Source organism: Stegostoma tigrinum, chromosome 14 (assembly GCF_030684315.1).
Source record: "Stegostoma tigrinum isolate sSteTig4 chromosome 14, sSteTig4.hap1, whole genome shotgun sequence".
Classification (NCBI taxonomy): domain Eukaryota; kingdom Metazoa; phylum Chordata; class Chondrichthyes; order Orectolobiformes; family Stegostomatidae; genus Stegostoma; species Stegostoma tigrinum.
The window spans coordinates 56,681,225-56,707,770 of NC_081367.1; the positions used below are offsets into that span (position 1 = coordinate 56,681,225).

The 26,546-nt window shown below is 41.9% G+C and overlaps 1 protein-coding gene across 1 annotated transcript; it reads left to right on the top strand.

The window, feature by feature from the left end:
* The first annotated feature begins 488 nt into the window (after positions 1–488).
* LOC125457852 (claudin-11-like) lies at positions 489–24,842 on the top strand. The gene is made up of 3 exons (XM_048542543.2): positions 489–937; positions 20,924–21,088; positions 22,292–24,842. Exons 1-3 carry the CDS (start codon positions 712–714, stop codon positions 22,534–22,536), a joined length of 636 nt encoding a protein of 211 aa, XP_048398500.1. The 5' UTR covers positions 489–711; the 3' UTR covers positions 22,537–24,842.
* Positions 24,843–26,546: the final 1,704 nt, after the last annotated feature.

Consider the following 26,546-nt stretch of genomic DNA (forward strand, 5'->3'; position numbering starts at 1 on the left):
AAACGTCAGCTTTCCTGCACGTCTGATGCTGCTTGGCCTGCTGTGTTCCTCCAGCTCCACACTTTGCTATCTCTGTTCATTATTATGTTGCTGTTTTTGAAAACTTGCCTAATCACAACTTCACTGCCACCTTTCCAGCACTTCAAAAGTGGCCACATCTCAAAAGTACAGCTTTGTCTTTAAATACATTTAAACATTGTGAGATTGTGGAAGGTATGACGTAAATGCAAGTCTTTTTCTTTATTAAAATCAAGTACTATAATCTGTGTTAATTATTATTTATGTGATTCCAGTCAGTGCATTTGTTCCCTATTACTGGAATTAGACATGAACAGAAAAAAACTCAATGTTTTTTTCCGTTTACTGATTGGCCAGGGAAGTTCCTGCCTAATCGTCCCCTCCCAGTTTTCCTGATTGGTTTGGAGAATTTAAGCTCAGACTTTCTTAGAGTTGGTTTTGGATTCAGCCTCACTTTCTGTGATCGTGCTGCTTAAAGGTTTTTGTTCTAAGAAGAACACGGACAACTAAAGAGAGACTTTCACTTTGAAAACAAGCACAAATCCTATCGTGGGCATCTTGCGTATCTTGAGAGACCTTGGAGACTGTCAAGCTCTATATTTTTGGAAGGAATATTTTACAGGAGGAACAGAGCCGGCCTGAAATATTTCCACATTTTTGTATTAGTGAATTATTCAGTTAGTTGAAGACAAAATGTCATCTGTGTGCCTGCATTTACTGGGATTCATGCTGAGCTCCCTGGGCTGGATCGCTATTCTGATTGCCACCATCACCAAAGAATGGGTTCAGAGCTGCTCAACAGGAGTGAGTGATTGCCTCCATTTCAATGGATTGAAGCTGAAGGGACTGTGGACTGAATGTTACCGATCAACTGACAGTTATCACTGCAAGACTCTGACAGACATCCTGACAATGCCAGGTAACTTATCCATCACTATTAGTCTTGTGACAACATTAACCCCACCTCCTTTTTAAATATGCCCCAATGCTTTTTAATTTTTAGACATATATATGTCACCTTTGGTTCCACTTTTAAACAAATACAATTTGTCCATTCGTTGTCTTGATTTCCTTTGCATCATTTTATCTAAATATTTTTACTGTGTCATCATCTTTACTTTGTTCCATATTTCCTCCTCCTCCTGCTCCTCCTTTACTTTGTTCCTACCCTGATTTTATACGTTGCCTCAATTTCTGGTTCTTAACTTTCCCTGAATGCTTTCAAGCCATTAATATATTCTTCAAAGCCACATTGCAGAAGCTAATTTACGACTCCATCTGATGTTCCACTGATTTACCTGATGAATTAATCCATTTAACTTCAAGTGGTAAAATACTGGGTAAAAATTTAATTTATATGTGCTCCTTAATTTTTCCTGTGCTAATTCATTGAGGTAATTATTCTCCATTTGAATCTTAATTTGAACTTAAAGAGAACTTGAGGACATTCACTAATATGTGCTAACGGGAGATCATAAATATTTTTTGTAGACACTAACTCAAAGGTGGGCAGCAATTTAATCTTTCATTCTGCATATTTGTCATTACTTCCCTGTAGGAAGGTACGTGAATATTCTCACTAAGTATTAGTTGTGACTTAATCGGTTGAACTTGAGAAAGAACTTGTAGCTCATGTTCTACTCCAGAGTCTTGTGCCCGTAATCCAGGCTAACCCTCCGGTGCAATACTGTGGGGAGCGAGTGCTGCATTATTGGGTGTTCAGATTTTCAGATAGGTTCTTACATTGAGTGCCCATCTGCACTCTGAGGGGAATTAAAAGATTCAATGGCACTTTCGGAATAAGAACACAGCTGTTCACTATGGTGTTCAGCCTCAATATGTAGTGATTATCATATTGCTGTTTGTGGGATCTCACTCTGCATGTTTGCTGCATTTGTTACAACGAATGACTACATTGAAAAGGCATTTCATTGGCAATAAAGCGTATTCAGGAATCTTGATGTTGTGAAAGATGCTGTGAAAATGTGGATATATTATTCTTTTTCAATCTATTTTCTGCTGATTTAGAATTTTTACTCTTCTGGGTGTAGGTGAGAAATTTTGATGATTCCAAAACTGTAAATTTGAAATGAAATGGTTTCTGAACAACGAGACTCAGTATCACAGCTTCCGCCTCTGATAGAAATATATGGGCACTCTGGCAGATATTATAATTATCTTAGGATTTTCAGCAGCCGTATTTTCAGCCACACTATTAAAACCTTTTTCCCATCCCTAATCCCCTCATCCTTATTCTGTCCTGCTCAAAATTCCATGGTTACGAATTGAGTGAATGTATAATTGTGTAATTCTCACAGTTCCTGAGATTGCTGCATGATAATTTACTCCAATGTCATTTTACACATTATATTTCCTAATTCTGTTTGTGCCAAGTATGCAAGATATTGTAACAGACCCAATGAAAATTGGCAATTTAGTAATGGTAAAAGGGACAACATTACTGACTAATACTGTGTTTGGTGCTCCTACATTTCCAGCACCCTGCTCACTTTCAAAACTTTTTATTTGTTTTGGCCCTCTCATATTTTCGTTGAAACCACTGGTGTTTGCTGTCCCCTCAATTAGATTCTCAATTAAATTTCCAATGTCCCTTTCTTCCTTCATCCTCCCACTCTATGATTCCATATCCTTTTGATTTCTGTCTCAGCTCCCCTCACACTCTCTCCTGTGACCTGACCCCCCAGCTGTCCTGCCTAGACCTATTCCTCTGGCCTCCCCTATTCACTTATGAAGTCACCACAGAAATATCCAGACCCTCACTACTTCCATGCTCTCAATTACAAGCATCTCTGTATTGTTTCTCTGTATGCCTTGCCAGCAACATGCTTTTGCCCGCTTTCAGCTTCCCACTTCTTTCTGTGGCCAATCCTGTTAACAAGTTCCACCCCACCAAGTAACTTACAGTTGTTCTTTCAAAAGGATGAATTCCGAGCCTTTAGCTCTCTACCCTCCAGCAAGTACTAGTAAAGTCTGTATAGTCATCTTCTGAGCTTTGATACCCTGTTGGAACACATGCCCTTACCTTGGCCAATCCTGGAAGTACTCACAGCATGCTCCTTATCTTCAAGCGCAGTAGCACCTATTTGAGCAGACTTTGTGTGCAGCCAGTTTAGCCATCCAACACTGACCACCATCACCACAAATAACATTAAAAAGGGTTGAAAAAAATTATATTTTCTTCATTCAACAAGACAAATGCTCCACCTTTGGGTTGCTCCTGCCACATGCAGGGGCAACTGAAGCATTCAAGAGGCCATTGGATGATTGTTTGAATAGAAACAATGCAAGAATATAAGGAGAATGGCACTAAGACATAATGCTCGTTGGAGAGTCAGTATAGACATGATGTAACAAACTACTGCATCTGTGTTGTAATGAATGTGTGATTCTGAATGATCCTGATCTCAAGTGACTTTTCCAGATATGGCCCATCCCTCTCCACTTTGTCCCCAAGAACACGTCAGCTGCCAGATTGATATTGTCCTTCATTTCCATTGAACTCTCAAGTATTCAAATTCCCTTCCTGACTCTTGGTACTTCATGACTTGAGGAATACCTCCATCTCAGCCATAGCTCCACTCAATTTCAAAAATTAAGGAAATTTCTCTTCCATTCTGAAAAATTACCTTTTGTTGCAAACTTGCACTGTGTATCTTCAACTTGATTTCCTCTTCAAAGTCATTGTCTCTTCTCAGCTCTGTGCCAGTATTTTCTGGAACTTTACATTGGAATCCCTCCTTTCAGGATTTCATCATACTATCAGGATTGAAGTGTCACTTCTAACATGGGTGTAAGGGAGGGGTAGGACCTCTCATTGGTGGGTTAATTGCACTCATTTGAGAGGCTCATACTGTATTGGTTCTCACCTGCGGCTTCCGCATGACAACAGCTATTAAAACATAGATTTGTGACTATTTCCCTCGGTGACTTATGGATTTGTCTGCCTGGGCATGGGAAGACTGACTCTGGGTGAATGAGTGGATGAGACCAATTTAAGGTCTAAAAGCTTTGAAATAAATCAGAGTGGTGCTGCGAACATGTCGAATTTTAAAAACGCCATCCTCACCCACAGCTCCTGATTTATCTCAAGATGCTTAGTCATAAGTATCACTGGATGAAGATTGATCCAGACGACGGAGAGAGGTTGATGACCGGCACCTCTCCCTTACTATAATCTAAACCACAGCCAATTCCTTCTCATCATCTTTGTATCATTTGTCATTTATGTTTTTGGCAAATGATACAAATAATGAACGCAGACATCTTCACCTCAAGGGGTGAACAAAAGACGATAGCCATGATCTTCATTAAAAATATATTGCTGTGTTTTCCTCATCACCACCTTTGCAATCTAAGATATGGTTGATCTCACCATCTTCCCCCAATGCCCTTCATACATTTTATAGCCCACTTGCCATGCCCTGGATTGGCTCCTCACTCGCTGAAATTATTGAAGCCAGAAGATCTCTAACAATGGCTTCTTTTGCTGCATGCACACAGTTATTCCTGGTGCTCCCAAATTACACCAATCCTCCCAATTCCTCCAGTCCCATTTCAGAAGGACACACCATGGCAATTAATCCACAAAATGACAACACCACTAGTTTATTTCTCTCACCATCTCCCCTGCCTCACTGCTGTCAGATTGTGTCTGGCAATTAGTCCTTAATGAGCCTGTTTTCTTCCTTCACAGAAGCTGCTAGACCTGCTGAGCTTTTCCAACAACTTTGCTTCTGTTCCTGAATGAGCCACAATTTTCCTCCTCACTATCTCAGACTTCTGCCATTTGATGGATCTGTTTGGCCCAAAGTTGTGTTTCCCATCTCATATCCATGGCATCACACAAAAGCACCTACTTCCACTCCATAAGCAGCTGCCTCTGGTCATCTGCTGCAGAAATTCTCATCAATGGCTATTCCCCCTTCTCCGATCTTCAACCTTCTCTAAATGTAGTCCACATCAAAACTCTGCTGCCCTTAAAAATATCCATTCATTCCTCACATGGAGGGTAAATTGTGACATTGCAAACAACACGCACACGCACACGCACACACACACACACGCATGCTTTACACCTCAACAAGCTCCATCTCCATCTGATTTAGCTTGGCCTGAACTTCACATCCTGTGAAATGCTGCTTGCTAGGAAGCCAATCTTGACTTTTGATTGCCTGACACATTGTGGCTGAGTTTGTTTTACCGTAGTCATATTACCAGGATCGACAGGATTGTTAATGTTCTATTTTGTTTCCCTGAAACTTTCTTCATTGATATAAAACTGCCTTCTTCTTTCTTCTTTTAATGAAAAATGTATTTTGTCTTTAATCATCGGGTAAAATTTTAAATTGATTACTTGAAATTGCAATTCATGTCACCTTGTTTTTAACTTTGAAAAACAAAATTTACCATGCTTGGTGGTTTTCTACTAGAGATAGGGATACTTGGAGTTAACCTCCACAACTCAGCTTCCCGAGCTTTGTTCCAGTAGCTAACGGGGGACCTGAAACAGTTAAGAAAGTTTTTTGAAATGCAAACCTTTAGTCCAATTTCTCAATACGTTGTGACATCTGATGTTTGCAGAAAAATTATTAAATTCTTAAAACTGAGGAGAATTGTTTGTCTTACCATGTCATCCTTGTATGGCTAAATCTTAATATTTTTGGCAAAAGTGGAAGTTATGTTGAGTTTCGTGGAGTGATTATCGCTGCAAAGCCCAACGAATTTTCTCTGTCTTATTAACTCACTGGAATAATTAGCATTTGAGCCTTCACAGCAAGACATGTCCAATTCCTATCCCTCCTTTACTACATGCCATTTCTGATGAAACTTGTTTCTCATTGGAGGCCTTGGAATTGATAGGCATCCATAGCTTCAGCACTGTATTTAAAAGTACCTGGATGAGCATTATCAGTCCAGATCTGTATTGTGACTTTGAGAGAGCAACCCATGGTGAGTTGAGCTGTTAACAATGCAGTTAACAAGCAATAACGAGTACCATTTCGGAACTTGACACTGCCTGGTGAGAATCTGTACACGGCTCTTGAGCAAAATGAGCAGGGGATGATTTAACACATGACCTTGACATTGAGATGGGCCTCATCGAACATATCACACTCAAATATCACATTGCCTCACATAATCCACATTAAACTGGTAAAGTTCCACCCATGGACTGTGAACCCACTGTCGTCTCTTCTTCAGAAAGAAATAACAGGTGCTTCGCTTTAAATGTCAAGGAGTTATTTTCTCAGCTGACAGTTTCACCTCGGGTAAAGATCCACTTAAGTGAAAAATATTAACACTGAACAATACAGAAATTTATATCCAGCAAACTGAAATCAGTCAGTGAAGTTTACAGCATAGAAACAGGTCCTTGAGTTCAACTTTTCCATGCCATCCAGTTTTCACAATTAATCTAGTCCTATTTGCCTGCATTCGGTCCATAACCTTCCACACCTATTCAAATGTTATTTTAAATGACAAAATTGTACTCACCTTCGTTGCTACCTCTGGCAGCCCAATCCAGCCACTCACAACAATGAAAACATTGCCTCTCTGGTCCTTTTTGTACCTCTTGCCTCTTACCTTAAAATTATGCCCTCTAGTTTTAGAGTCCCCTACCAAAGAGGAAAGCTGTTAGCTATCTACCTTATCTATGCTTTTCATGATTTTATAGACCTCTATAAGGTCATCCGTCAGTCTTGTACGTTTTAGGGAAAAACGTCCCAGTCTACCCAATCTCTCCTTAGAACTCAAACTCTCCAGCCCAGGTAGCATCCTCGTAAATTTTTTCTGCACTCTTTCTAGATTAATAATATCCTTTCTACTGTAGGATGGTTAGAACTGCATGCAAAACTCCAAATGTGGTTTCATCAGTGTCTTTTATAGCTGCAATAAGATGTCTCAATTCCTATACTCAGTGCTCTGATCGGTAAAAGCAAGCATGCCGAAAGCTTTCTTCATTACCCTGTCTACCTTTGACTCGACTTTCAAGGAGCTATGAATTTGTATCCCTAGATCTCTTTTTGCTGTAACCCTCCCCAGGGTGCTACATTGACTGGAGTAAGTCCTGCTCTGGTTTGACCTACCAAAATGCAACACCTTGCATTTATCAAAATTAAACTACATCTGTCATTCCTCAGTCCACTGACCTAGTTGATCAAGATCTTCTGTATTCCCAGATAACATTCTTCACTGTCCACTATACCACCAACCTTCGTGTCATCTGAAAACTTACTAACTATACTTCTTAAATTGTCATCCAAATCATTTCTAAAAATGACAAATAACAGTGGATGCAGCATCAGTCCCTGTGGAACACCACTGGTCGCAGGTCTCCTGTTTGGAAAACAACCTTCCACAACCATCCTTTATGAACTACTGTCAAGCCAATTTTGTATTCAATTAGCTAGCTCTCACTGGATTCCATGAAATTTAGTCTTACGCAACATCCTAAGATTGTTAATGTAGGTACATTGAAGTAACAAGTACATTGTTAAAGGCCTTGCTAAAGTATATGCAGACAATGTCTACCACACTGCCCTCGTCCACCTTCTCGATTATCCCTTCAAAAAGCTCAATCAACTCGTGAGACATGATTTCATGAGCACTAAGGCTATCCCAAATGAGTCTTTGCCTCTCCAAATACCTGTAGATCCTGTCTCCCAGAATCCCCTCCAACAACTTATTCCCCAGAGACATTAGGGTTGCCAGCTTATAGTTCCCAGGCATTTACCTGCAGCCTTTCTTAAACAATGGCATAACATTAGTCACCCCCCAGTCTTCAGGCACTTCACCCATGGCTGTCAATGATACAAATATCTCTGCTCAGTGCTCCACAATTTCCTTCCTAGCCTCCCACAAAATCTGGAATATACTTTATCAAGTCCCAGAGGTTCATCCACCTTAACGTGTTTTAGGAATTCCAGCAACCCCTCTTTCGTAATGTGTACTGGTGTACTCTCCTCAAGACATCACTATTTATTTCCCCAGCTTACTCAGCATCCATGCCTCAATAATTCAGACTCAAGGGCACTAGGAATGGGAAATAAATGCTGACCTAACATGCAAAAGCCACATTCTGTTAATGAATAAAAGATGTTTTACAAACTAAGCACAATATAAAGCACATAAAGTAAAGCAATAAAAAGTAAATAGTCTTTTTTTTCTTTTCATTCATCAGATGCCTTTCCAATTGATGTAAAAGAAAGATAAACCCTTTAGCTTTCACAGTTAAACCAAACTATTCTGATAAAAGAAAAGGAAATATGGCAGAATTACAGCCAGTGGAACTAAAGCAGTACACTGCAATTTGGCAGTTTTTACAAAAGAACAGGGATACAATCTTCTCTTTTTTTAAGTTATCCCATTCTAGATCATTTTATTACTTGTTAATGTTTGCACAAAATGCAATTACTTACTGTAATCAATCTCTAAATTTCTCCCAATCTGCTGGATCTCTTTAATACCTTGAAAGTTGTGATCAAATTATTGCTTATTTAACCTGTAAAGTCCAGAAAATGCAACCCTATTTTATTTAATCTCTTAAATAAAAGCAAAATACTGCAAATGCTGGAGATCTGAAATGAAAACACAAAATGCTGGAGAAACACAACAAGTCTAACAGCATATGTGGAGCAAAAAACAGAGTTAATGTTTTGAGTCTAATATGACCCTTCTTCAGAATCTATCGGACTGAAACTTTAACTCTGTTTCTCTTTCCGAGGATGCTGCCAGACCTGCTGAATTTCTCCAGCACTTTCTGTTTTTACTTGCTCTCTTCTTGGGGGTTTAGCCTTGGATTCCAGATACAATTTTGGTCAATACATGTTGCATTCTTTCCATAACCAACACGTTCTTCCTGTGAAATGGTTCCCAAAACAGTTCACATTGTTCCAAATATAGTTTGGCTAGAGTTTTGTATAGCCAAAGCATGACTTTAACTCTGCTGTATTGTTGTCCTCTATATTATAAAGGTCAAGATCTAATTTGAGCTTTTATCCATCTCTGTACTGCTTTTGGTCATTTATATAAGTGATTTGGATGTGAATCTAGGAGGTATGATTGGTAAATTTGAAGATGACACCATAATAGGTGGTTTATTGGGCAATGAAGAAGATTATTTCAGAGTACTTAGAAACATAGGAGATAGGAGCAACAGAAGGCCACTCAGCCCTTTGAGCCAGCTCCGCCCTTCTTCATGATCATGTCTGATATTCCAATTCAATAGCCTAATCCTGCTTTCTCGCTATAACCTTTGGTCCCATTTGTCCCAATTGCTACATCTAGTCACCTCTTGAATACATTCAACATTTTGGCAACAATTACTTCCTGTGGTAATGAATTCCACAGGCTCACCAAAATATCTCCTTATCTCTGTCCTAAATTGTCTACCCTGAATCCTCATACTGTGACCCCCAGTGCTGGACACACCCACCATCAAACATCTTCCCTGCATCTACCCTGTCCAGTCCTGCTAGAATTTTATACTTCCCTATGAGATTCACCCTCATTTGTCTGAACCCTAGCGAAAACAATCCCAACCTAGTCAATCTTGTCTCATACGTCAGGTCCGCTATCCCCAGAATCAGCCTGGTAAACTTTCGCTGCACTCCTCGAAAGCAACAGCATCCTTCCTCAGAAAACTGCACACGATATTCTTAGTATAGCTTCACCAAGGCCCTGTATAACTGCAACAACACATCCCTGCTCCTGTATTCAAAATCTATCACATTGAAGGCCAACAACAGGACCTTGATCACATGGGCGAATGGGCCGAGGAGTGGCAGATGGAGTATAATGTAGATAAGTATGAGGTGTTGCATTTTGGGAAGGCAAATCAGGGCACAACTTACACACTTAACGATAGAGCCCTGGGAGTGTTGCTGAACAAAGAGACTAAGAGGTACATGTTCACAGTTCTTTGAGAGTGAGTCATTTGTGGACAGGATGGTGAAGAAGGCATTTGGCAGGCTTGCCTTCATCGGTCATAATGTTTAGTATCGGAATTTGGATGTCATGTTATGGCTGTACAGGACATTGTTGAGGTATCATCTGCAGTACTGTGTTCAATTCTAGTCACCCTGTTGTAGGAAGGATATTATTAAGCTGGAGAGCGTTCAGAAGAGATTTACCAGGATATTGCTGGTACTGGAGGATTTGAACAGTAGGGAGAGGTTAAATAGGCTTTTTCTCCCTTGAAGTGTCAAGAGTGACCTGATAGATGTTTATAAAATCATGAGGGCATAAGATAAGAAGCCACGGTCTTTTCCTTACAGTGGAGAAGCCCAAAACTAGACGACATAGGTTTAAGTGAGAGGGGAAAGATTTAAAAAAGACCCGAGGGTAACTTTTTCATGGAAAGGGTTCGGCATGTATGGAATGAGCTGCCCAGAGGAAGTGATGGAGCCTGGCAAAATTGCAACATTTAAAAGGCATCTGGATGGGTATATGAACAGGAAGGGTTTGGAGGGATATGGGCCAAATGATAGCAAATGGGACTAGGTAGGATTGGCATATCTAGTCAGCATGAATATATTGGACCAAACAATCTGTTTTCATGTTATATGACTCCATGATTCTATGACCTAGCCGTGACATTTTAATAATTCATGTATGTGGATTCCCAAATCTCTTTTAGATCTCCATTGTTTCTATCTTTTCACCATTTAGAAAGCACTCTGTTCTGTCCTTCAATGAATCAAAATGGATGTAATTCACTTTCCCTACTTTGAACCATTCTTCAGAATTTTGACTATTTGCTTAATTTATAAATAATACTTAGCTGAGTTACCATCTGCATTGCTTTTCATGCTTCCTATCTTCGTGTCGTTGGTAAACTGCTCAAGCTAAAGTAAAATAAAACCACACTTCTTTAATTTAAACAGTATGAAGCAGCAGAAGTTTTTTTATTCAAATTCTGTTAAAACCAAGTGCTTTGAATTGATTTTCTGCCAGTTACATTGGCAACTGTAACTTCAAGGTTGAAGCTTATCTTTTATAAAACATGCTCAATGGTGCCTCTCCACAATTATCCAAGTAAATTTTAATTAAAAATAAATCTACAACAATGTCTTTCATTTAAAATGCCTTTCAAAGTTTTCCTCAGTTCTGGGTGCGTAATCTTAAATTAAAACAAATACACAATCAAATGCATAGAAATTTAGAAATACTGATTCCTTTGTGGGTAACTATGACAATATAAAATATAAACTCAATATCAGGCTTTTTTTAGAAGACAGACTTTTAAAGAACAGTTATGCTGCAATTTCTTAAACATTTAAAGACAGGAAAGTATTCACACACCAGAGAAACACACACACAGACATACAAACACACACGACTATCTCATGCAATCACAAGCTTGATAATGTTTGTCTTTGGGTAAGGTGTCCTCGGCCTCTGTCATCTCTTTTAGCAAAAAAATTCTGTTCTTGGCTTCTGTTTCAATGGTGATGGTGCAATCCGGGCATTTGATATTAGCACGTATTCTAGCAGTATCAATGTTTAGTGCACAGAAATTAAGTGAAGATGATTTATAATTCACTGTATTTTGAAAGTTTACAGAAGTTCCATGTATTTCTCTATTCAGAAGAAAGTTTCCCTTGTTCTTTGAATGACTAGAAGTGTGTTTGCAGCATTTCCAATGCATTCAAAGTGTTGAGTCAGAAGAAAATCCACAGCATTTTGTTTCTCAGAAATAAAAAGCTTTCCAGAAAAAACTGTAGAGCCGTTTAACTTTTAAAATGTCTAATCCACAAAAATATCCTTTGAGCTCATATTCTTACAGTGAATAAAGGTGGAGGAGCCTCACCTGAAGTTTGGATAAAGAAGCCCAGGTGGCTGAATGGTCTGATTCTGTGATATCATAGATTATATGAACGTTGAGCAATGAACTTAGTTCTGAATATACTGAACCTGCCTCACCTGACAAAGTTTAACACTCATGGTTCTGCAAGAAACAAGCCACACTCTACACTGGAAACCATAATGAAGAAAAGAAGAGAGCTTCAATTTACAGAGCCTCTTACAACCTCAGAATATCCAGTATGCTTGACAGTTAATGAGGTATATTTTCAAGTGCAGTTACTGTGGCAAGGGAAGTGTGGCCACCATTTTTCACACAGCAACACCCCACAAACAGCAATGAGAGAACTGTAGTTTTGTGATTTTGGTTGAAAAACAAACATCAGAAAATTCTACTATTCTGTGAAATGATGTCAGGTGTTTTATATTCACTGAGATGACAGACAAGTCCTTGTTTCAACATCTCATATGAAACATGACATCTCAAATGGTGCAGCTTTCCTCACTTGTGATCTAGGCGGATCAGTCTGGATTAGGGGCTAAAACCACTACACAGTAGGAATCGAACACATAGTCTTTAATCTCACAGAACCACGATTTACCAATGCCTCTTACTCCCTGATCTCTCTTAGTTTTGTGCCTACAATGTGCTATGCTTTCCACAGATAGTGGACAGCTAGATGGGGAAAGTCACATGATTGTTTGCAACAAATCTTTCCAACCACAATTCCACCACCACGGATAAAATTATCCTTTTATAGCCCTTTTAATTTGCTGCAGTTCCCAGTTATTGTTCCAAGCGTAGGTCAAGGTAAAGATAGCACCGTGTGAGTGAAATTGTGGCTGAAGTCAATGCTTTTGCAGCTGTGGTTGTGTAATCTGTGAAAGCGTGCTAGCAGCTGGGCTCTGCACTATACGACCAGAGGAAATGAGGCGAGCTGAAGCAACTTAAAGGGGCATGAACTTGGCAAAATCAAAGAACGTTTGGCAAAGATTTTCATTTATTTTTTGTTTTGTTTGAAAGTGAATAATTAATAATCATTGTGATGTTATGTAATTGGCATTGAATGCAAGTTACTTTGCCCTTTACTGACAAGAGAAATAATTTGACCGACAGGATTGCCCTTTAAACAGGACCCATTTACTCAGCAATCAGCCCAATCCCAGCATCAACAATGTGGTGATCAGGTTTCCTTTCGCATTGTCTATCTCCTTTTTATAAGGCGTGTGTGGCTTTAAGATATTCACCATCTGTCTGACTGACTGACTTAGTCTGTCTTCATTTTGCTGTCTGTTTAATTTCATTGATACCCATCTCTTTCTTTTTCCCCTCTTGGTCTTGATATACTTCTCTTTCTCTTCATTCGTCCATCTAATTACTAACCTTCAGTTCTATTCTTTGACACTTTTCATTTTTCTCTCTATCTTGATACTTGTACATTTCTCTATGATTTTTCTTTTCCCTTCCTTTCACTCTTTGTCTCACCTTGGTATTATGTTATTTTCTTTTCACTGCCCCATTCCCTGATTTACAGAAAAAGATGATCTTCTGTCCCAGAATGTGAAATGACATTGTGTGACCTCCTGTCCCCGTGTGTGAGAGGACAGCCTGTGGCTCACTGTTCCAGAGTGTGACGGGATATTGTTGTGACCCACTGTCCCAGAGTGTGAAATGGAACATAGGACATAGAACAATACAGCGCAGAACAGGCCCTTCAGCCTTGTGTTGCGCCAACCTGTGAACTAATCTAAGCCCCTCCCCCTACATTATCCCATCATTATCCAGTGATAATGGGAACTGCAGATGCTGGAGAATTCAAGATAATAAAATGTGAGGCTGGATGAACACAGCAGGCCCAGCAGCATCTCAGGAGCACAAAAGCTGACGTTTCGGGCCTGGACCCTTCATCAGAGAGGAGGATGGGGTGAGGGTTCAGGAATAAATACGGAGAGGGGGGAGGCGGACCAAAGATGGAGAGAAAAGAAGATAGGTAGAGGGGAGAGTATAGGTGGGAAGGTAGGGAGGGGATAGGTCAGTCCAGGGAAGACGGACAGGCCAAGGAGGTGGGATGAGGTTAGTAGGTAGGAGATGGAGGTGCGGCTTGGGGTGGGAGGAAGGGATGGGTGAGAGGAAGAACAGGTTAGGGAGGCAGAGACAGGTTGGACTGGTTTTGGGATGCAGTGGGTGGAAGGGAAGAGCTGGGCTGGTTGTGTGGTGCAGTGAGGGGAGGGGACGAACTGGGCTGGTTTTGAGATGTGGTGGGGGAAGGGGAGATTTTGAAGCAGGTGAAGTCCACATTGATACCATTGGGCTGCAGGGTTCCCAAGCGGAATATGAGCTGCTGTTCCTGCAATCTTCGGGTGGCATCATTGTGGCACTGCAGGAGGCCCATGACGGACATGTCATCTAAAGAATGGGAGGGGGAGTGGAAATGGTTTGCGACTGGGAGGTGCAGTTGTTTATTGCGAACTGAGCTGAGGTGTTCTGCAAAGCGGTCCCCAAGCCTCTGCTTGGTTTCCCCAATGTAGAGGAAGCCACACCGGGTACAGTGGAATCTGTATACCACATTGGCAGATGTGCAGGTGAACCTTTGCTTAATATGGAAAGTCATCTTGGGGCCTGGGATAGGGGTGAGCGAGGAGGTGTGGGGGCAAGAGTAGCATTTCCTGTGGTTGCAGGGAAAGGTGCCGGGTGTGGTGGGGTTGGAGGGCAGTGTGGAGCGAACAAGTGAGTCACGGAGAGAGTGGTCTCGCCGGAAAGCAGACAAGGGTGGGGATGGAAAAATGTCTTGTGTGGTGGGGTCGGATTGTAGATGGCGGAAGTGTCGGAAGATGAAGCATTGTATCCGGAGGTTGGTGGGATGATGTGTGAGAATGAGGGGGATCCTCTTTGGGCGGTTGTAGCGGGGGCAGGCTGTGAGGGATGTGTTGCGGGAGACGCGGTCAAGGACGTTCTCGACCACTGTGGGGGGAAAGTTGCGGTCCTTGAAGAACTTGGACATCTGGGATGTGCGGGAGTGGAATGCCTCATCGTGGGAGCAGATGCGGCGGAGGCGGAGGAATTGGGAATAGGAGATGGAATTTCATCCCTATTCCCAATTCCTCTGCCTCCGCCACATCTGCTCCCACGATGAGGCATTCCACTCCCGCACATCCCAGATGTCCACGTTCTTCAAGGACCGCAACTATCCCCCGACAGTGGTCGAGAACACCCTTGACCGCGTCTCCCGTATTTCCCGCAACACATCCCTCACACCCCGCCCCCGTCACAACCGCCCAAAGAGGATCCCCCTCGTTCTCACACAATACCCCACCAACCTCCGGATACAACGCATCATCCTCCGACACTTCCGCCATCTACAATCCAACCCCACCACCCAAGACATTTTTCCATCCCCACTCTTCTCTGCTTTCCGGAGAGACCACTCTCTCCGTGACTCTCTTGTTCGCTCCACACTGCCCTCCAACCCCACCACACCCGACACCTTCCCCTGCAACCGCAGGAAATGCTACACTTGCCCCCACACCTCCTCCCTCACCCCTATCCCAGGCCCCAAGATGACTTTCCATTTTGAGCAGAGATTCACCTGCACATCTGTCAATGTGGTATACTGCATCCACTGTACCCGGTGCGGCTTCCTCTACATTGGGGAAACCAAGCGGAGGCTTGGGGACCGCTTTGCAGAACACCTCCGCTTGGTTCGCAATAAACAACTGCACCTCCCAGTCGCAAACCATTTCCACTCCCCCTCCCATTCTTTAGATGACATGTCCATCATGGGCCTCCTGGAGAGCCACAATGATGCCACCCGAAGGTTGCAGGAACAGCAACTCATATTCCGCTTGGGAACCCTGCAGCCCAATGGTATCAATGTGGACTTCACCAGCTTCAAAATCTCCCCTCCCCCACCGCATCCCAAAACCAGCCCAGTTCGTCCCCTCCCCCTACTGCACCAAAAAACCAGCCCAGCTCTTCCCCTCCACCCACTGCACCCCAAAACCAGTCCAACCTGTCTCTGCCTCCCTAACCCATTCTTCCCCTCACCCATCCCTTCCTCTCTCCCCAAGCCGCACCTCCATCTCCTACCTACTAACCTCATCCCACCTCCTTGACCTGTCCGTCTTCCCTGGACTGACCTATCCCCACCCTACCTCCCCACCTATACTATCCTCTCCACCTATCTTCTTTTCTCTCTATCTTTGGTCCGCCTCCCCCTCTCTCCCTATTTATTCCAGAACCGTCACCCCATCCCCCTCTCTGATGAAGGGTCCAGGCCCGAAACGTCAGCTTTTGTGCTCCTGAGATGCTGCTGGGCCTGCTGTGTTCATCCAGCCTCACATTTTATTATCCCATCATTATCCATATGCTTATCCAAGGACTGTTTAAATGCCCCTAATGTGGCTGAGTTAACGACATTGGCAGGCAGGGCGTTCCATGCCCTTACCACTCTGAGTAAAGAACCTGCCTCTGACATCTGTCTTAAATCTATCACCCTTCAATTTGTAGCTATGCCCCCTTGTACAAGCTGAAGTCATCCTCCTCGGAAAAAGACTGTGTGATACATTGTACCAGAAGGTTAGATGGCATTCTGTGAATCACTGTTCCAATGTGTGAAGGGACAGTGTTGTGAACCATTGTCCCAGAGCGTGAGAGGATATGAGTGACCTATTATTGTAGAGTGACAGTGCATCATCCACATGGACATTGTGTGATCCACTGTGAAGCAGCAGTGCTAACCATTGATCCATCATGCTGTCTCAAGTCACCATGCTGCCCCGAAATATCTGAGAAGTCATCCCCTTATCCTTCTGATTCAAAGCCAAAAGAGGTAAATCTTTGGTTTGGTATCATCATTGGACATTTTGTTTGCACTTTTCTTGGTGCCTCTATATCCTTTGACAATTAGCACACTAAACACACTAGCAACTAAGGCTCAATACAAGTTTAATATAATTTTAGTTTTCATTACCATCTTTTTGAGACATAAACCCAAGTTCTCTGTTTATTTTTTATGAACGTGTCTCAGATTATGAAAGGACATGCCTGACTCACTTTGAAATGCAACTCTGTGGATCCACATTCTTTCCATATCTCAGCCTCTTCTCAATGTGCTTCTGAAGCACCTCACTCAAAACACTCTGCTCCCTTTCTCATCCCCATATCAACGGCAATTCAGTGAGCTATATTACAGAACACAATTTCAAACATTATTTTAAATTCTGGACCTACTATAGTCACATCCTATTTCTGTCTGATGATCTAACAGGAAATGTGCTGGAACTAGATGAATCAGTCAATGTTGGGATTTCCTTTCCTAGCTTTGAATGTCTTCCTTCGATAAACATCGTGCAGGACAGATAATCCTCAAACAGTTAGGTCAAAAAGAGTGAGGAGCACTCAGCACTTGGTAAAAGACAAGGGTTTTAGTTGTTCGATAGTCAGATAGCTTGCAAAAGTCCAATGGTGAAAACGCTTAAAAGTTTCAGAAGTTTATTTTGTCTGTTTTCTAATGCGACACTCCTATTTTGCAATGAAGGTGCTAATGCTTTTCGGAATACTAGGTTATCACTGTTGTGTTGACCCCCTCTAAACCCACTCACTTCTGCAAACAAGCAATCATTATCCTTGTCTGAACCAGGATTTCCAGGCTAAGTAAGATTTGTGTGACACTAAGTTTAACTAAATAAACTAATTGAAACAACTCGAATAAGGCCAGTATCCCATCACCAAGTCACCATTCATTGTCACATGGGGAGTCCTCAACATTCATCCAGCTCCCTCAGATGTAGATCTCAGGAGTGAATGTCTGATACGTGTGTTTTTATCTGTCAGACAAGGCTCGCTGTTTGGACAAAATTAACAGCCCCAATCACTGAACTCCATATAATCACTACACTAATTATATTATTTAGTGTATATAAGTAATTATTTAGTGTAAAGGTAAAATGTAATTGGTGTATCATTACACAGCAAGGCTATGCACTCAATTCCAACTCCTTACACATACAAGACCCTTGTTTTCCAGTTTTAAAAAAAAGCAGCTAAAAAGTGGAAAGCAAGATGGGCAAAGGGAAGATTGCATGGGAAGAAAGGACAGAAATAAATGGAAGGGAAGGTAGAACATTGGAGGGAAAGGGGAGATGGAATGTCACTAGGGACATTGGGAGCCTTGGTATAGGTGAGCAGGATGGCATGGGAAGAAGTGGTCTGACAGGGAGGATTGGAATGGATTGGATGTGTAGAGTATGGCAGGGATATCGCAGGAGGAAGTGAGTGGCAGGGGCATTTAAGAACCAGAGAAACCATAGAAATGGTACAGAACGGAAGGGGTTATTTGGCCCATCTAGTCTTTGCTAACTCAAAGACATCTAAATACCCTTTCTTAAACCTCTTTCAGCACTCAAGGTGCAGATCCAGGTGCTTTTTGAAAAGTTATAGGGTTTCAGCATTCACTACCAACTCAGGCAGTGAATTCCAGACACCCACCACTCTCTGCATAAAAAGTTTTTCCTCACGCCCCCTCTAATCCTTCTGCACTTAGCTTGAATCTATGACCCCTGGTGTTTGAACTTTCTGACAAATCAAACAGGTTTGTCCTGTCTACTCTATCTCTGCCGCTCATAATTTTGTACACCTCAATCATATTGCCCCTCAGCCTTCTCTGTTCCCAGAAAACAACGCCAACCTCTTTAATCTCTCATCAGAGCTACAATTATCCAGCTCAATTATGATTCTAGCAAATCTACTGTGCACTCCCTCTTCAGAACAATAATGTTCTGCCTGTAATGTGGTGACCAGAATTGCAGACAATATTCCAGTTGTGGCCTCACCAGTGTCTTATGCAGTTTCACCATTATATCCCTACTTTTATATTCTATACCTCTGCCAATGAAGCAGAGCACTCCATTTGCCTTCTTTACAATTTTACCTACTGGTACGACAACCTTTTAGGGACCTGTGCACCTGCATACCAAGATCTCTCACTTTATCCACACCTCCCAGTTATGTTCCCATTTATTTTATGTTCTTTTACTGATTGACTTCACAACATGCATTACCTAACATAACAAAGTGTGGAGCTGGATGAACACAGCAGGCCAAGCAGCATCTCAGGAGCACAAAAGCTGACGTTTTGGGCCTAGACCCTTCACCAGAGAGGGGGATGAGGAGAGGGAACTGGAATAAATGGCGAGAGAGGGTGAGGCGGACCGAAGATGGAGAGAAAAGAAGATAGGTGGAGAGGAGAGTATAGGTAGGGAGGGGATAGGTCAGTCCAGGGAAGATGGACAGGATGAGGTGGTAGGTAGGAAATGGAGGTGCGGCTTGAGGTGGGAGGAAGGGATGGATGAGAGGAAGAACATGTTAGGGAAGCAGAGACAGGCTGGGCTGGTTTTGGGATGCTGTTGGGGAACGGGAGATTTTTAAACTTGTGAAGTCCACATTGATACCATTGGGCTGCAGGGCTCCCAAGCGGAATATGAGTTGCTGTTCCTGCAACCTTCAGGTGGCATCATTGTGGCACTGCAGGAGGCCCATGATGGACATGTCATCTGAGGAAAGGGAGGGGGGAGTTGAAATGGTTAGCGACTGGGAGGTGCAGTTGTTTGTTGCGAACCGTGCGGAGGTGTTCTGCAAAGCGGTCCCCAAGCCTCCGCTTGGTTTCCCCAATGTAGAGGAAGCCACACTGGGTGCAATGGATACAATATACCACATTGGCAGATGTGCAGGTGAACATCTGCTTGATATGGAAGTTCATCTTGGGGCCTGATGGACATGTTATCTGAGGAATGGGAGGGGGAGTTGAAATGGCTTCTGAGGAATGGGAGGGGGAGTTGAAATGGTTTCTGAGGAATGGGAGAGGGAGTCGAAATGGTTGGGATGCATTACCTAACACTTAGCAGGGTTGAACTCCATCTACCACATTCCTGCTGACTCCACCAATCCATCTGTATTGTTTTTGAGCTTACAGCTATCCTCCGCACTATTTACTATGCAACCACTTTTAGTCTTGTCTGCACATTTCCCAGTTGTGACCCCTACATTCAAGTCGAAATTGTTAATGTATGAAACAAGCAGCAGGGGTCCCAACACCAAATCCTGCAGAACACTACTTGAATTAGCTTTCCATTTTTCATGAGGGCAGCCATCAACCTTTGTTTCCTGTCAGTAAGAAAACCTTGGATCCAATTTGACACATTACCTTGTATCCCATCAGCTTTTACATTTTTGACCAGTCTGCCATGTGGGATCCTGTCAAAACGCCTTACTAAAGTCGATGTAGACAACATCCACTGCACTACCCACTCAATGCTTCTAATATAGCCAAATTCCTTCTAAAGTTATCATTCAATCTACTCCTACTACCCTTTCAAGTAATGCATTCCAGTTCATGATAACTCCCAACACAGAAAAATTCTCCTAATGTTCCTCACAAACATTTTGGCAATTAAAAATGATATTTAATGACTTCCCTCCTGCAATTATTTGTTCCTATTCTCTCTCTTAAAGACTTCATAATTTTAAACACATCTGTAGAAAATTTTATGAACCTTCTTTGCTCTTAACCAAACAATGGTAGCTTTTCAGATCTCTCTACTCTCTCGTCTTTTCAAATATCATGGTAAATCTCTTGCGCACTTCTCCAAGATCTTGACATCGTTCTCAAAGTGCAGTGCCCATAACTGGACACAATGGTCCTACTGAACTGTAATCTGTGATTTACAAAAATTGAATCCAAGTTTCATTTTGTGTATGTTATTGCACTTTTTATATACGCTATTTATAAAGCCAAATTCTGCCACACATTACATTGTTTCACCATCAAATTTTTCAAAGAGCTAGAAGAAGCTGATGGGCCAAATCACCATCTTTGATACCATAAAGTATCACGATCCTCTGATTCTATCCCTCATATGATGAACCACTATTAAAAATGAACTAAAAGTAAAAACTACCCCAGTCAGTGATGTCTCTCTTCAAGTCAAATAGCAACTTAACTAATCAGCTCACTTGGTATTGACTGATCTCCACTATCTCTGAAATGGGTATATTAATGATAGTTATTTCTCCCTCACACAGCCTATCTGCAGACCAGCCGAGCCCTGATGATCACTGCCTCCATTCTGGGACTGCCAGCAACTCTCCTCATACTCACATCATTACCATGTATGAGGTTTGGAGCCGAATCCCATTCTTCTAAGCACAAGCAATCCTTGCTGGGTTCCATTCTCTACATGTTGATGGGTAAGTTACAGATCACCAGACTGTCTCAGTAGTTGGTTATTAAGCAACATTCAGTAGACAGTGCTGGGGCCAGCCTTCTCGCAGCCTAATTATTTCTGCTTAATCAGCAAGCCCACTTCTATCTGAAGAAAATGTGCAAAAAAGAGAGAATTGTCACTGCGCACTCACATTACTAATACATTAACATTTTAATTGGAAAACAAGATCATTACAAAATGGATGGCTGGTTCACCACTACCCAGATCAACTATTGGGAAAGATGTACCCCCACATCACCACTTCCAGTCATTCCAAGATCTCAGTGGGAAAGAAGTTGAGTCTCGTTGAGAGTTAGCATATCTAATTTCATTCCCTGATCTGGATTAAGGCCAGAGTTGAACAAAAGAGTGAATATCCACTTCTCTTCAGCCTTCACATGGAATCAATGCAGAGCATGCTCAGTCCAGTTCTATGCAACTGTGCGCCAAGTACACAAAACTGTGCTATTCAGACAAGCTCACTTAGAGATAACTGTGACAGAAATCAGGTTATTCTGTTTTCAGTCTGTTTATTTAAGGGGTAGTCCCTTACCCTCTCATCCTCTCCACTTTCTAGTGAGTGATTATAGTTACCAATCGTAAATAGTTCATCGGTCCTTAGACCTTCAAATGAAATGGATCACTCCTTTAACTGATCTCACTGAAGAATGCTTGGGGTCAGCTGCAACTGACTGGTAGAACTATAGTTTTCAAGCCCTTCTCAGGCTTGACCACAAAATTTAGTTTGGTAAGCCAAGCTCCACTTGCTGTCTCAGGTGTACTCAAGGGATTTTGTATTGTTATTTTGAAAAAGAGTAAATGACTTCTTGCTGGTGCCTTTGAAAGCATTGACCTCTCAACCAATATCACTGAAACAGATTATCGGAACATTATCTCATTGCTATTGGTGGGATCTTGCTACCTAACTATTAACTGCCATGTTTTCTTCATTGCAATAGTGACTAATTTCAGTAAAGGGCGTAACTGATGGCAAAGTGCTTTGGAACATCTTGTGGTCAAGAAAAGCACTACTGAAAAACAAATTGCTTTGTTTTATTAGATAAGGCCTGAGTTGGGCAGGGAAAGCAACAGTTGAGACTGGAAGTGATTTATAAGTGATTATTTGGAAGACATTGTCAAAGATGTTACATAAATGTATGGTTTTACTTGTGTTTGTATTTTACAGCAATCTGTGCAGCTGTTGCCACAATCTGGTTCCCAGTGGGAGTCCACCAAAATGCACGGCTCTTCAATTTCGGCTACTCTCTCTTTGTGGGTTGGATAGGCACCATGCTGTGTCTGCTCGGGGGAACAGTGATTGCGTGCTGCACTGGCCCTTCACCACAACGCCAGGAAAACCAATATTACCCCAATTCACAAGGCTCCAACTCAATAACAAACCCGACACATGCCAAAAGTGCACACGTCTAAGGAACAAGGAGAAGCTCTAACATCAAGGGACTGGTAAAACCCATGACAAATACCCACCTTAAAATAGCCTCTCTCCTGACTTGAAGGACAATGCAGATTGAAGTTTTACTTCACATTGAATAGAAAAAGCAACCCTTGTTTGTGATTTTTATTGCCATCTTGTCATGGATAATGTTAAATTATGGAAACCATTAACTCTTGCCTCAGTGAGAAAAAATGTAAAATCTAATATCCAATCTGATGCATCAAATCTGCAGATTAGCAAGATCCAGTCTGGATTCATTCAGATGTGTCAGGTTATGGATTTGAGACAGTATAAAAGTTAAATAGTTATTGATTGGTTACTGACCTAAGCTGCATTTGTCAGTAAAGTATAAAAGAAAGATAGCAGGCTTGTAACTCAAACAGTATTATGCAGCATCTTAACTGTCAATTGGGAATAATCTTCAAAACTAAACTAAAAATCTGAAAGTATGCTGTTGTTTTTTTCCCAGATCTGTATTTAGTCCCTGATCCCTGCTGGCTTGCACCAGGTCCTGTACTTTTGTTCAGTGTCAGCAAATTTGCACGTAACTTGTTAACTACAATGGAACCTCAAAAATAGGAAGGGAACAATGAGGATCAATGGAATCGTGAGGGGAGGAAGCAGTGGCGGTGAAAGTATCCCCAGACTGCTGGATGACCAAATTTAAAGGATTAAGAAATATATTCCAGGGTATTAGGAGTAAGAAAATAAGCCAAATGGAACATATTCATCAAAGGGCTAACTGATCTTTTGAAAAAGTTACAAGGAGAGAACATTGAAGTGGAAAATGTAAATTGTATCAAGGGAACAGAATGATTTGAGTTAGGTGGTGGACAGGAGTTTGATAGGGTTGGTCTGATGTATTGAGTTGTGACATGAGTTATTTGGAGTTCTTTTGCACCACGCAACACTTTTTTTTCAGACCATGCAGATTTATTTTCTCGTTAGCTCCACATTCTGTCATATATATAAATGTGAAAATTTATCGAAAGCAATGACTATTTCCTCAGTTTCTGTTAAACAATGAAATCAATTGAAATCAAGGGGAGCTGACCTTGAGCAATAACTGAACAATGCAAATTACCCATAAAACACAGGGCTAGGCAGATAGGATGCAGGGATAATGTTTCCTGGGCCAGTGGGGTGAGGGGAATGGGGGGCTCATTTGGTAGGGTGTGGAGGAGAGGAGCAGAATATGGGGTCACTGTTTCTAAATGTGCCATAGGCCATTTCAGACTGAGATGAAGGGAAATTTCTTCAGCACAGAATGGTGACCGTTTGAAATTCTGTACCACAAAAGGCTGTAAAGGCCAGGTTACTGAGTATATCTAAGGCTAAAGGTGTCAAGGGATTTGCGGGAGGGAGCATGAGTCAGGCATTGAGAGAGAAAATTGCCCTTTTTAAATTTATGTGTGGGATTTGGGCTTCGCTGTCTTAGCCAGAATTTATTGTCATCCCTACTTGTTGTTGAGAAGGTAGTAGTGAGTTATCTCTTGAACCACTCCAGTCCATTTGGTGTAGGTGGACCCATAACACTGAGGGAACAGTTTCAGGATATTGACCCAGTAACAGTGGAGGAATGGTGGTATAGTTCCAAGACAGGATGGTACGTGGTTTGGAGGGGGACTTATAGATGTTCATGTTCCTGTGTGTCTGCTGCTCTTGTCCTTCTAGGTGGTATTGGTCCTGGGTTTGGAGGTGCTATCTAAGATGCCTTTTTCAATTTCTGCATGGAATAGCTTCTACTGAGCATTGGTGGAGGTAGTGAAAGTTTGTGGATGGAAGACCAACCCCAAGCAGATTGTTTTGTTATGGATGGTGTCAAGCCTGTTGAACAGTCACACATAAATCGTTCCTTCGCTCTCCTGACTTGTGCTTTGTAGATGATGAACAAGATTTGGAGAGTCAGGTGGTGAGTTACTCACTGCAAGGTTCCGAGGCACTGACTTGCTCTTTTAGTCCTCCGTATTACAAATGGCTGATCTAGTTTGGTTTCTGAATGATCCCCAAGATGTTGAGAGTGAATGATTCAGTGACAGTATGCCTTTGAAAGTTGAGGGGTGATTGTTAGATCATTTCCTGTTGAAGATGGTTATTGCTTGTCGCTTGGGTGGTGCGATTGTTACTTGCCACCTGTCAGCTCAAATCTGGATATTGTCCAGGTCTAAGATAATAAAGTGTGAAGCTGGATGAACGCAGCAGGCCAAGCAGCATCTCAGGAGCACAAAAGCTGACGTTTCGGGCCTAGACCCTTCATCAGAGAGGGGGATGGGGTGAGGGTTCTGGAATAAGTAGGGAGAGAGGGGGAGGCGGACCGAAGATGGAGAGAAAAGAAGATAGGTGGAGAGAAAGTATAGGTGGGGAGGTAGGGAGGGGATAGGTCAGTCCAGGGAAGACGGACAGGGTAAGGAGGTGGGATGAGGTTAGTAGGTAGGAAATGGAGGTGCGGCTTGGGGTGGGAGGAAGGGATGGGTGAGAGGAAGAACAGGTTAGGGAGGCAGAGACAGGCTGGGCTAGTTTTGGAATGCAGTGCGGGGAGGGGATGAGCTGGGCTGGTTGTGTGGTGCAGTGGGGGGAGGGGACGAACTGGGCTGGTTTTGGGATGCGGTGGGGGAAGGGGAGATTTTGAAGCTGGTGAAGTCCACATTGATACATTGTCCAGGTCTTGCCAGTTTAGATATGGAATGTTTCAATATCTGAGGAACTGAATGGTCATGTGATTCGATGGGGTAAATGACCTATTCCTGCTCCTATCTCTGTGTTCTGTGTGACATATCTAATACTTAATTGGTTTAAAAAGGCACTTTATGAGATGCCACAGTTTTCTGATGACACACGATTTGACATGAAAAACAAAAATACTGAAACCATTAAATTGTCACAGCCTTTGGATTCTGACTAATCTCTTCCAGATTTAAAATGTTGTACCTATCTGTTTCATGAATTGACAGTGTAGGGAGGGTCACATATAGTGGCTTAATTTTGTTTTCATTCATTCATAAAATGTTAGCATAAAAACCAGCCCATACCTTCTCTGACTAATTGTCCTGGAGAATTTAGTGCTGCCACCCTGTTTTCCAGAACTTTAGTGCAGAAACCTGCCTATGGAGATAGCAGAGATAATGGGAACTGCAGATGCTGGAGAATCCAAGATAATAAAGCATGAAGCTGGATGAACACAGCAGGCCAAGCAGCATTTCAGGAGCACAAGATAGCAGCTTCAGTTGACTGGACATTGGACATTTTCATAGATCCACTCACTGTTTGGTAGTACAGAACTTGAGTATCACCAAAAAGAGAGAAAGTCAAAGCTTTTTTGTCTTGCACTTATCAGGACAGTTTACAAGAATCCTAAAAAAAGTGGAAAACCAATATTTATACTTTGAGAGGGAAGAGGGCTGGCATGGAGAATTCACCAAGTAATGACAATTGACAGTTACCTGTCAGGCTTTATTTAAAATTTAAAACAGGCATGTTGAATCAGATTGGTCAAGGCATTGCCCCGAGAAACGCATCATTGAATAGCTGTGACTTATTTTGTCTTTGTTCAGCAATACTCAAATATATATTCATAAAATTGGATCAGCAATTATTGCTTTGGCTTTATTTGTAATATTGTGTTCCCAGACATGAATGATTTTCTTATGAGCTGTTAAGCAGTTTGGACTTTTACTAACTGGAGTGCAAAAGAATGAGTGGTGACCTGATTGAAACTTATTGGATTCTTCAGGGGTTTGTCAAGGTAAATTGTTTCCTCTTAGGGAATAGTCTGGGACCAGAGACATATCTCAGAATGAGGTGTCAACCATTTCTTGTAAAAACAATGTTGTGTAGGAATTTCTTCTGTCAGAGGTAGTGTACCTGAGGAACTCCTTACCATCGAGGACTGTCAAGACTGAGTCGTTGGATATATTCAAGGCTGAGATTTTTAAAATCTGTCAGTAAGGGAATCAAGAGTTATACTGACAAGGAAGGAAGGTGAAGG

Excerpts from the sequence above, each read along its gene's own strand:
- LOC125457852 (XM_048542543.2), top strand. The coding sequence starts at position 712 with ATGTCATCTGTGTGCCTGCATTTACTGGGATTCATGCTGAGCTCCCTG. Across the intron at positions 938-20,923 it reads AGACATCCTGACAATGCCAG|CCTATCTGCAGACCAGCCGA; the intron begins GTAACTTATCCA and ends TCCCTCACACAG. Across the intron at positions 21,089-22,291 it reads CATTCTCTACATGTTGATGG|CAATCTGTGCAGCTGTTGCC; the intron begins GTAAGTTACAGA and ends TGTATTTTACAG.